An 11,997-nucleotide genomic window follows, 5' to 3' on the forward strand; every position below is an offset into this window, starting at 1 on the left:
TGACAAAAAGGGAGAAGGATATGTTGGAAACGATTGTCTTGTCACCCGCGTCCGGCAACTCTGAAGACAGCACCTAAGATGGGCCGTGCAGAGAAAGGACCCCGAGGGCGGTGCTGCCCGAGAGAGAAACTGCTGTGACTGCGCGGCGGGGGCTTGAGCGGAGGCTGCAGAGGCGGGGCCCGGGCCGAAGGGCCGGCTTTCAAAGTAAGTCCCCGCCGCGGGGCGGGAGGCGACTCCAGTGCGGAGATTGACAGGGGGCGGTTCTGGGAAAGAGCCAAAGTGGCTCAGAATTAGAGGCGGAGCCTATAGGGCGAGAGGCCGGGCTAGAGCAGTAACGCAAAGACGGAAAGGAGGGTCCTTAGGTCTGGGGAAGTGGGGCCTGGGGTTCTGGACTCCTGGGTCTATGGGAGGATTGTCCGGGGCTCGTGCGCTTGGGTCTTAGGGAGGAGGGGCTGGGGCTCGCACACCTGGGTCCGAGGGAGGAGGGACGGGGAGTCTGGACTCCTGGGTCTGAGGGAGGAGGGACTGGGAACCTGGACTCCTGGGTCTGAGGGAGGAGGTGCTGGGTGCCTGGACTCCTGGATCTGAGGGAGGAGGGGTCTGGGGGCTTGGACTCCTGTGTCTGAGGGAGGAGGGGGGAGCCTGGACTCCTGGGTCTCTGAGAGGAGGGGCTGGGGTCACAATTCCCATGTTTGGGAGAAGAGGGGGTTGGGAGCTAGGACTACTGGGGTTGGGGGAGGCCTGTGGGGCATACCCCCAGTTGTGATGGTTTAAGGCCCGTGGGAGTGCATTCTTGATAGGGTTGGAGATCTTAGGAGAGTCTTTCCACTTATCTGATTATTTTGAAAATAAAAAAATGAAACTTCTCTACTCCAAACACACTTTCTAGGAGTTCCACTGTGAAAAATTTAGTGTGAACTTTATTATTATTATTACTACTTTGTATTTTTTCAGATGGAGTCTTGCTCTGTCACCCAGGCTGCAGTGCAGTGGCGCAACCTCAGGTCACTCCAACCTCCGCTTCCTGGGTTCAAGCGATTCTCCAGCCTCAGCCTCCCATGTAGCTGGGATTACAGATGCCCGCCACCGTGCCCAGCTAATTTTTGTATTTTTAGTAGAGATGGGGTTTCATCATGTTGGCCAGGCTGATCTTGAACTCCTGATCTCAGGTGATCCACCTGCCTCGGCCTCCCAAAGTGCTGGGATTACAGGCGTGAGCCACCATGCCTTAATTTGAACTAGCTTGAGAAAACCAGTTGTACTAGCTTGGGTGAACTAACTTGAACTAGCTAGAGGCTCCTTTATGGGATCCCCTGGGTGAGAAATGGTAGGGGTAGGAATGTCTTCAGGCATGGCTGGATTCAGAGGCCAAAGTGATAGTATCATATATTACTGTTTCTTGGCTACGTGGATTGGCTTCATTCTCAAGGCTTTATGTAGCCGCAAGTCAGAATCCAGTTAGAAAAGTAAATCATTCCAGGTTCTTCAGAAGGAAGTAAATACAGGGAATTGGTTCATGGGTGATGGAAGAGCTGAGAAGCTAATAGGAAATAGTGAAGCAAACCAGGGAGTTAGGAACTACAGGATGCTGCTACTCAGCCGGGAGGACAATGGGAGGAGGTGGTATTACTACAGTCCAGAAGCTGGAACCCTCTGGAAGGCATAGGCCCATGGTTGGATTGCTCAGTGGTGGCTAGAATCAGGGAATAGATACAACTACTACCGAAGACCCACCACATGCAGAGATAGAGAGGGCCATAAACACCCTGGCTTGTCCTCTCCTCCCAGAGCCAGTCTTCTGCCAGTGCCTCCCATTAGCCAAACACAGTGATAAGATGGTGAGCAAAGGAGGCTGGGAAATGTGGTCCTTGCAATGCAGAACAGGGCAGGGTGGGGAATGGATCTGAGAGCAGACAGAGAAAAAACTGGCAGAGCTGTTAGCAACTTGGCAGAATTGGTAATGATTACTGAATCCAGTAGAAAAAAGTTGTCAACAGTTTTTGCAAGAGTCCTGTGTGGCTTGGGGCACATGAGCACCCTGAGCCAATTATATGGCCAGTGCAGTACAGCTTGTTGACTGGCTTATAACTGGGGCTGAGAAGGGCAATGGGCAGGAGGTGAAAGGCATGGTGGGGAGGTAAGCTGCAAATGTCCACTTATTCTAAGCCACAGAGTGGCTACTCTCTAGGATGATGAGAGCCAGGGACTTGAGTGTCATTTCAATGTTCTTTCTCTTGTCTGTTTTTCTTCTTAGTTTTACTCGCTCCACGAGGCTGGGTCCAAGACTTAGGCAGCTTCAGGCTTATAATCCTCGAGGAGAGTGCTCTTTCCTGACAGCTTCCTAATAAAAAGCCCTGGGGCAGAGTCTGATTGGTTGGCTTTGGTCACGTGTCCATCTTTGGGCGAATTGCAGGGTCTGTGGCATGGGGTACTGTGATTGGCTCAGGCAGAATCACATGATTATCTCTGTGGCCCAGAGGGCAGAATATGTCAGGAGAATCCCTCAAGCACTGTTGTGTGAGTTGGGTGGAGGGTGTCACCAAGAGATGTCAGGCTGTTGTTCTGGGCAGACCAAATTCTCCATTCAAAGTCTCGGTTTTTGGCCCGGTGCCTTCTCCCTGACCTCTGCTTCTTGACTCTTCAATTAACAGAAAGAACTAAGGGGACTGGCTGGTCACAGTGGCTCACACGTGTAGTCTCAGCACTTTGAGAGGCCAAGGAAGGAGGATTGCTTGAGCTCAAGAGTTTGAGACAACCCTGTCTAACATAGCGAGACGCCATCTCTACGAACAAAACAAAACAAAAACAGAAAAAAAACCACAGGGTCTGATATTTCCCCAAATCCCGAGAGTGCTGTTGCTGTTCTGTATATATGATGGTCCTTTCTCTTTCTTGTTGGGTGTTAGAGATGTGCAGTTTGCCAGAAACAAAGCAGATGAGGTCTTAGCTTATTTGGCTAAAACAGTTTTGCCCAATTGGAAAGTAGACGAAGTAGAAAAAAGGCTAAAAGGAGGACATGTAGTCCTCAGAAACAGCCGAAACTCTCTTCTGCTGGAAATATAAGTTGGATAAATATCCATCGTAAACTGGAGCTAAGCTTTTGGGCACGTTGGTGTTAGAGTGTTTGATTTGAAAGTTTTTCTCGTATACAAATCTGTGTGTGTTTTGGGGGGAGTGCTCCGAGGTGTGAACAAGAGGTGACATTAGGATGTCTGGGGAGGTTCTCGGCATGTTGAATGGGGCCACCAGGGGACCTTGGGTGATGACGAGGAAAGACTGCAGCAGAAGTAGGGTGACTTTGGAGATGACTGAGGTTACTGAGTTGTCTTGGGTAACTTTGAGGATGCTGTTGAAGGTGTCTGGGAGTGATAGTAAGGATATTAATGTGAGTTATTATGAGACTCCTTTTAGGAGTTCAAGTAAGGTGACTGGGGGTATCTGTCAGGGTGACTAGAAATGATTGAGGCTGGGTGCGGTGGTTCACACCTGTGATCCCAGAAATTTAGGAGGCCGAGATGGGCAGATGACCTGAGGTCAGGAGATTGAGACCAGCCTCACCAACATGGTGAAACCCCATCTCTACTAAAAATACAAAACTTAGCCAGGCATGGCAGCAGGTACCTGTAGTCCCAGCTGCTTGGGAGGCTGAGACAGAAGAATTGCTTGAGCCCAGGAGGCAGAGGTTGGAATTGAGCCAAGATTGTGCGACTGCACCCCAGCCTGGGCAACAGAGTGAGAGTCTGTCTCAAAAAAAAAAAAAAAAAGAAAAAGAAAGATATGATTGAGATGGTTCTGTGGGGTAACCTTGGGGATGGATTATGAGAGTGTCTGAGAATTGGGTTTGAGGTTAAGTAGGGGTGCTTTGGGACAACTCTAAGGGTGTAACTAGGGATAACTCTAGGGGTCCCTCGGGTTGACCTTGTGAGAGTGGAGTTACTTTGGGGTTTCTAGGAGGTGATTTTGGTTATGTGCCAGACTTTGGGGGTGTCTGTTGGGCTGCTTGTGGGTATCGACAGGGATGAGTTTGGAGGATGATCAAGGGGTGTCTGGGGCATCTGTCCTCCTCTCCCCAGTTCTTATCCATATAAGTGGGGGCTTCATGTAACTGGCAGTGGCCCTGTGCTGCGTCCTCCTCCCAGCCAGTGTTCTACCACCTGAACGTGGTCAACTTTGTCTTTAGTTTCCTCTGCATTGGCATTGGTTAAGTGCTGGCTCGGGGATGGCAGGGCAGTTGCAGGGGGCTCCCTGACCCCAGCACCCCTCTCTGGCTTTTGGGAGGTGTATCTAGACTTTTGTGCTACTCCCCTCAGAGCCTCTGTCTTAGCATGTCTCTGGTGAGCTCGGACTCAGTTCTAGTCTCTCTCTCAGTCTGGGTGTGTGGGGTGTTTCTCTCTCCCCCACTCTGTTTCCCTTTCTTTTTGTCCCTTCTCTCCAGGTATCTTTCTATCTGCTGTGAGGGTGTGTGTGTGTGTGTGTGTGTGTGTGTGTGTGTGTGCCTGTCACGGAGGGTAGGAGAGGATGTCTCAGTCCCTCTTCTCTTGCTGGGGGTCACAGAGCTCACTGTCCAGCCTTCTATCCATCTCTGGCCCCACCCCAGTGCAGGGCTTCTGATTCTCTTCAGCCTGACACTCTTTCCAGTTAACTGCAAGGCGGTGCACCTGAGTCCGGTGGTGTCCTGCCTGGTGACCACCAGTACCTGTGCTGGGATGCCAGCAACCTGATGCTGCCTGCCGGTGAGGGCAAGGCCTCGGAGGTGGATGGGGCCTCGGGGAAGCGGGTGGGGTGGGACTCAGAGTCCAGCGGCCCTCCTAGCCTGCTCCCCCAGGAGCCATGTCCTACTTAAACCAAGTGGGCATGTGGAGCAGAGGGCAGCCGTTGAACGTGTGGCAGCTGAGCTATCGCAGGTGTGTCTTGCAGCAGGGCACTGAGAGGTGCACATCCAAACAGTGGGACTCAGACACAGACTCTGAGCACAGCCTGGGCCTGCCCATTTCATGCACCCTCGAGGACGAGACCACAAGCCCCTTCAAGGAATAGCCCCTGAGCTCCTCAGGATGCTGACCAGTAGCCCTGGCCAGATGCCAGGCCAACCCCTTCAGCATGGCCACACCCCTGATATTAGGCCTCCCCTGAGGCCCCACCTCTTGAGATCAGGCCACGCCCTACGAGGGGACCGGTAGCAAACTCTGACCCCCTCTCTGGGACCCATCCTTTGCTGCTTTGTCCCTGCCTACTGGGTTCTCACAGTACCCCCTCCGGAGAACTCCAATACCCCTTCCCATTCTGCATACACTTGTCCAGTGTCCCACGAAGCTCAGCAGTGTGGCTAGTTTGTGTGGCCCTGCCCCTGGTGCCCAGTCTTCGCAGGCCACACCCTGAAGCCACTCTCCACCCCCTCAGCCAGGGTGGTCTGCCTCAAACTTCTTTCCCAGAGTTCCAGCCTCAGCTCCAACGTTCACTCTTGTCCCCTATGCGGACCCGGCACCGCCCAGCATTTGGTGCCACTCCGCCCTTCTGTGGAATGGGCCCCTCCCTGGGAAGGCATGGCTTGCTATAACATCCCTTTGTATCTTTCCTGGCTTCCCTGCCGCAGTAAAACGTAGACACTTGCTAACCTCTCAGCCTCAGACCCTCCATTGCCCCCCACTTCCCCACCAGGTTCCATCATAGCATGAGTGAACTGGTCTGGTGTCCCTGGCTTGCCCTTTGGAATCTGAGCCTTTCCCTGCCTGTTCGTCTGCACCTGTTACAACCCCTTCCTTTCCCCACCTGCTGGTGACCTCAGACCTCCAGGCACAAGATTGGGACAGCTGGGGTGTCCCCAGCCTCAGCTGAATGGGTCCAGGTGCACCATATCTGGAATGATAAATGATGCCAGAACGTGACACGCATTTGATGCACATTCAATTTTACTGGGGGTAGGAGACAGGGCTGGGCATTCAGGAGTTGTCTGCTATGGTGTCATTAATCCACTTCATATATGACAGCACTCTCACGAAGACGGAAGGCTTATTGGGGCTGCCACAAGGGATGTAGCCCCATGATGTGATACCTTGGAGCACACCGTCACAGGTCAGTGGGCCCCCTGAGTCACCCTGGGAGGTGGAAGGGGAGAGTGACAAAGGTGTGTGGGGCCCAGTTCTGCCTGGGGAGCCCCAGCTCTCAGAAAGGGCCTCCAGTGCCCACTTCCAGAGGAAGGTGGGCAGGGATTCCCACAGAGGGGCCAGAGGCTCCAGTCCTGGCCAAGAAGGAAGGGACTTCGGGGTCCAACTCCTTCATATGTGGCAGGGTCGAGGAGGACAGTCCCTGTAGACAGGTCAGTGGGAGGAGGGGCAGGACCATCTGCAGGCGCATCGCAGAGGCCACATCTCTGACTCAACAGTAACTGCATTACCGGGAGGAACAGTGAACTCTGGTGTGGGGGGTGAGATGCAGTTGTACCTGAATGGGCGGGGGAAGGGAGGGGAGCTGGGGCACTGATGGGGCGGGAGGCTACAGCTAGCTGGGAAGCAATGAAGCAGACGCTGGTTAGTTCTCAGAAGCCAGTTCAGAGGATGAGTCCCCTCCCCCAGCCCTTCCAGACCCTGGGGGAAGGACTGGCTCACCACACAGGTATCTTGGCCATCTTTCAGGGATCCGGCACACAGCATGAACTCTGTCACCTCCTGGGTGTGGGCTTTGTCGCACTCATCATTAGGCAGGATTTTGAGGTCCACACACTGGAGAATATCTGGAAATGAGACTAGGAACCCGGGAGAAAAAGAGCTGCAGCCAGACTTCACCTAGTTCCCTGGCCCTTTCTCCCTCCAACTCAGGCATCCCCAGCCCCACCTTGGCCTGCACAGTCTACCCCCCCATACACTTCTCTGGTTTGATGCTGCCCCAGCCAGAGGCCAAACAGGTGCTCCCGACTTCAGTGCCCTCGGTGGGCAACTCCACGACCTTCACAGCATCTGTGATCTGGACAGGCTGCTTCAGCTGGAGCAGCATGAGGTCATGGCTATAGTCCTCGCCTGGGAGGCGGGTGTGGTTCTTCAGGAGGCTCATGTTGAAGTCAGGGTGTGGGAAGCTCTTACTGACAAGAACAAACTGGGCTGTGTCTTCGTTCTCAAACAAGTCATGGCGACCCAGCCAGAGCTGGTAATGGCTGGGGAAAGATGGGAGTGGAAGGATGAGGACGCAGACACGGGAAAGGAAGACGGGGCAGGGGAGCATGGGGGAGGGTCCCCAAAAAGGGAAAGAGAAAGAGAACAATGTGGGCGGGCAGAGACAGAGGAAGAAAGATATGGAGAAATACAGACATCAAGTGGCAAGATGAAGGAGTTTGAGAGTACAAAGGGCAAATGCAGAGACAGTGAAAAAGAGCTCAGAAGGACAGAGGGATGAGAGGCGGAGGGAGGGCAGTGAGAAAGAAACAGGGTGAACAAAACAGAGGCCGCTGAGAAGGAGAAAAGACAGGGACAGCGAGAAATAAGCCCAGGGGAGAGGGAGGAAGAGGGAACAGAACCCGGAAGGGAGCGAGAAGCAGACAAATGAAAAAGGGCTTGGGAAGTCAGAGCCAGAACTAGAAACAGGCAGAGAAGACGGAGGGGTGATCGAGTGTGGTAGAGAAAAGGGAGGGAGGCCCTGGAGGACGGTGGGGGCAGGTGGGGAGGAGGGGAGGCCTGAGAGCAGCTCAGCTGCAACTGGGGCTGTGGTACGGGCTCCCCAGGGGCGGGTGGCCGGGGCTAAAGTCCAAGGTCGAGGCCCCCTTCCTTCCCCAGCACGCTCCCCGCCTTTCTCACCCCCCCTTCTCCTTTCTGCTCCCTCAGTTCCCCACCCAGCTCCCGCTGAAACCAGCCTTCCCCGCGTCTCCCCAGACTGGAGGGATGTCCTGTGGGGGGCTGGGCAGAGGGAGAGGTGCCCCCTCCCAGACACACACGTTGGGAATAAAGCGCTTCCTTTGTTCTTGGGCCTCTATTTGGCCCATCTGGGTGTGTGTTTAGTAGGGATAGGGGAGTGGTGAGGTAGAGACCAAGAAAGAGAGAGAGATGGGCAGAGAGCTGGAGGGTGAGACACAGTGATAGAGATGCCACAGAGAGACTCAGAGGCAGACAGAGACAGGGGAGACACAGAGACAAGGAGACAGAGAAGAGAGGGAGATAGAGACTAAAACACAGTAACGCAGAGACACAAGCAGAGCCAGATCCCAAGAGGCCCAGCAAGACCCAGGCAGCCTTGGAGAGGGAGATCCAGCCCAGCTCTGCCTCCCCATGGGAACTGCCTTCCTCTCTGCCTCAGCTCCCCAGTCTTGCCTGAGGTTATCCAGGGGGAATGCCACTGGCTTCTCAATCCCGTGGCAGCATAGACGCCCTCCTCCCAGACCCCAGGCCCCTACTCACTCGCTGATGCAATGGGCAGCTGTGAGCACCCACTGGGGGTGCACCAGGACGCCCCCGCACTGGAAGGTGCTGTAATGGTACAGAGCCGCCTGCCAGGGTTGGGAATGCGGCTTACAATCCCAGCCTCCCACAATCCGGGACTGAATCGGGGGCACAGCACCTGCAGAGGTGGTGCTGGGTCAGGGAGGGCAGGGTTGGTAGGAGAGGCCAGGGACGAGGCTAGGAGAGGGAGCTGGGCTGTGGGGTCTGAAAGGACATTGTGGGGAGAGGACCAGGGCTGGAGGTCTGGGGACATGGCAAGGGGTGTTGGGAAGGGCTGGGACTCTAGACCCTTCCCTGGGCTTTTGGGGTGGTGTCTAGACCTAGTGGGGAGATTTCGTGCTCTGACAGCAGAGCAGCCTCCAGGGATTAGGGCAGGAGAGAGGAGACAGTGTTGGGAGCAGACAGTGTGTCTGAGTGTCTGGTCACTTGGGCTGGGGGACGGGAGGTTATGGGTTAGGAGAGTGGAAAGGGATTCTGGAAACCAGGGATCAAGGCACCAAGGATGAGAGAGGATCAGAGGCTTGCTGAAGAATGTGGAGGGCTAAGGGGCTCCCAGGCTAGGGGAACAGGACCTGGGTTGGGCTTTTGGGGTTCAGGAAAAGATGCATCTTTAGGGAACCGGGTCTGAGAGGCCAAGAAGAACATCTGGATTGAGGAGTTTGGGGGTGATATGGGGGTCCCTACAATGGGGTTGGAAGGGGCCAGCTCAGCGGGGAGAGTTAGATTTCATGGCTTCTTGGTTAAAGGGTAAAAGAAAGGGCCATGGTTAAGGCTAGGGTTGGGTTCTGAAAAGTTTTGGGATCCTACCTATGAACCAGGAATGGCAACCTGAGAACAGGGAAGGGGCTCAGGAGGAGGGAGGGGTGAGTGACAGTCCTTCTGGGACGGGGTGATGGATGGGATCTTTGTTTTTTATGGGGTTGGGGTTCATAGTCTGAGGGTACTGGAGGGATGTGGGGTTCTCTTGGAGGCAGTCCCAGGATAGATTTGGAAAAGTGGTCAAAACAGGTGCCTAGCAGCTGCGGGAATGGAATGTAGGACCCACTTGATGTAGGGTTGTAGAATCACATGCTGGTGGACTTGGGGGAGGCCAGGGCAGAAGGTCTGGCTGAGAAGGCATTCAGGATCCTTGGGGTGGGGTTCTAGAAAACCAGAGCTGTGCAGGAACAATTCAGGTGGAGAAGGGCTGGGGCCTGGGGCGGGATGGAAATTCCCCAAGGGAAGTAGCATGTGGTGGGAGGGTGAGGGTGTTTTTCCTGGGAGAGCTGGGGGTGCTGAGTGGGTAGGGACATTTGCAGAGTCCTTCCCCATACCAGATGGGGGAATCCCACATGCCAGATTGGGAAGCAGGGTTGGCTGGTGAAATTTGGGGGAGCTGGGGGGACCAGATGTCAGGGTCTGAAGGACACAGTTGAGAGCTGACAGCTGGACGGAAAAAGTCACTGGAGTATGGTGGGATTTGTAGACTCAGGAGCCAGATGGGTGACGGCAGAGAACTAGAGGGTAGGAGGGGATGATCAAGGGTCCTGTGGGGTTGGGGAAGCCCATGGGAGAGCTGGGTCCTCCAGAGAGAGATAGAGCTGGCCCAGAATCTGCCCCTTGGGTAAAGCTGTGGGACAGGGAGTTGACTAGGGAAGAGGAGAAAGTACTAAGGCTTTCTGGGAGGAGCAGGGATCTGGTGTGGGAGTGAGGACTGTGACAACATGGAGGCGCTGGGGTGGAATTTTAGGGTGGGCCCGTATGAGATAGATAAGAACCCGGGCATCCCGGACGCAGGTGGACTGGAGGGCTGGAGGGGCGATGATGGAGTGTTGGAGGGGAAGGGCTTATCGGGAGGGGGGTGAGGGCAGCAAGAAAGTCAGGGCCCGCTCCCCTTCCCACATCCCCCCACTGTCTCACCAATCCCCCCCAGGGACAGGGCGAGGCACAGGACCAGGAACCACATGGTGACAGATGTGTGCAGGGCCCGGCAGGTGGAGGAGCTGGGGAACTTCCCTGAGGAGCCTTTTAAAAGCCCTTATCCCCTCAGAGCCCCACCCATGCCCTGCTGGCACCCAGATGGCCAAGGCCGTTCCCCTGTTGCCTGGGGGCTGGACAACCTCCCCCCCTTATCCCCAGAGCTGCAGACTGGAGGGAGAGCCAGCACCTGTTCTGCAGGCCCTGGATCACGCTGGATGCATTCCTGGGGCTGAAGCCAGGTGGGGCAGGGCCTGTGGCTCTGGGGCTTTGCTCTGGGGAACAGCCTGTGAGGCAAGGGGGACTGAGCGGAAGCAGAAACAGGAGGGTGGAGGAATAAGTGACCCTTGTACAAAGCTCCATATACCTAAGATCCAATTAAGGCCCTGTACCCCAAGACCCGGTACCCTCAAATACCAGCAATTAGGGCTTTGATTTCCTGCACCACTCAGAGCCAAGATACCAGCATTTCAGCTGCCAGTTCCCCCTGAAATATAAGCCTTGGCCTTCAGAATGCCCTGGTTCTTGCACTTCCAGAACCAGGACCTAGGTCCCCAAAGCGACTGTTCCTTTCATAATAAAATTTTAGGGTACACACCACCACTTTCCTAGTGCCTCCAGATCCAGGAATGTGAAGTTTCAGGGGCCTCCCAGGGTAAGTTCTTTAGCATTACAAAACCCAATGTTCCTCCCAAACAATGCTGGGGTCCCAGTGAGCCACCCACTTCTTGTACCAGTTATGGGTCCTCAATGTCCTGCCCTCCAAAGCCCCAGAGATCTGACAACCTTCCCTCCCAGGTCAAGATCAAGCTAACCACAGATTCCACTGACCACCCCCCATCCCACCAGTACAATATTTAGGTCTCAAGAGCTAGGTTCATGTACTTCAACATTCAGTGACCTTGAACATCACATTTTGTGGTCGCTGAAGACAACTAGGAATTAGATTCCTACAGCCTCAATGGTAAACCCATAGGCTTCCAACATGTTGTCTTGGCTTTTTGGTAAAATCAAAGCAGCTCAGAGTTCCAGCCTCTGCCGTATATCAGGAACCTAGCCAAGCAAAGGACAGTATTTGCCTTTTTGCCATGGCTACCAGGAATCCCAGAACTAAATCTTTTTTTTTTTTTTTTTTGAGATGTAGTCTTGCTCTGTCACCAGGCCAGAGTACAGTGGCGTGATCTTGGCTCACTACAACTCTTGCCTCCCAGGTTCAAGCAATCCTCCCATGTCACCTATCAAGTAGTGAGGATTACAGGTATGTGCCACCGTGCCCAGCTAATTTTTTGTATTTTTAGTAAAGATGGGGTTTCACCATGTTGGCCAGGCTGGTCTTGAACTCCTGACCTCAAGTGATCTGCCCTCCTTGGCCTCCCAAAGTGCTGGGATTACAGGCATGAGCCACCGTGCCCAGCCCAGACCTAAATCTTTTTTTTTTTTTTGAGTTGGAGTCTCGCTCTGCTGCCCAGTCTGGAGTGCAATGGTGAGATCTTGGCTCACTGCAACCTCCACCCCCTGGGTTCAAGAGATTCTCCTGCCTCAGCCTCCAGAGAAGCTGAGATTATAGGCGCCCACCAAAGCACCTGGCTAATTTTTATATTTTTAATAGAGACAGAGT

General features: G+C 54.3%; 1 protein-coding gene and 1 long non-coding RNA gene across 19 annotated transcripts in view; one reads left to right on the forward strand and one right to left on the reverse strand.

Annotated features, from left to right (window-relative positions):
• The first annotated feature begins 112 nt into the window (after nucleotides 1-112).
• Nucleotides 113-11,997, forward strand: part of LOC144580747 (uncharacterized) — a 164,258-nt gene continuing 152,373 nt past the window's right edge. For all 18 annotated transcript variants that reach the window (XR_013530856.1, XR_013530866.1, XR_013530858.1 and 15 more), the window contains exon 1: nucleotides 113-204. This is a non-coding gene — a long non-coding RNA (uncharacterized LOC144580747). The remainder of the gene's footprint in view (nucleotides 205-11,997) is intronic.
• On the reverse strand, nucleotides 5,892-10,407 carry KLK1 (kallikrein 1). The gene is made up of 5 exons (XM_008988477.5): nucleotides 10,323-10,407; nucleotides 8,382-8,541; nucleotides 6,861-7,147; nucleotides 6,606-6,742; nucleotides 5,892-6,095 (listed from the first exon to the last, which is right to left on the reverse strand). Exons 1-5 carry the CDS (start codon nucleotides 10,366-10,368, stop codon nucleotides 5,940-5,942), a joined length of 786 nt encoding a protein of 261 aa, XP_008986725.1. The 5' UTR covers nucleotides 10,369-10,407; the 3' UTR covers nucleotides 5,892-5,939.

This window comes from Callithrix jacchus, chromosome 22 (assembly GCF_049354715.1).
Source record: "Callithrix jacchus isolate 240 chromosome 22, calJac240_pri, whole genome shotgun sequence".
NCBI classification, from domain to species: domain Eukaryota; kingdom Metazoa; phylum Chordata; class Mammalia; order Primates; family Cebidae; genus Callithrix; species Callithrix jacchus.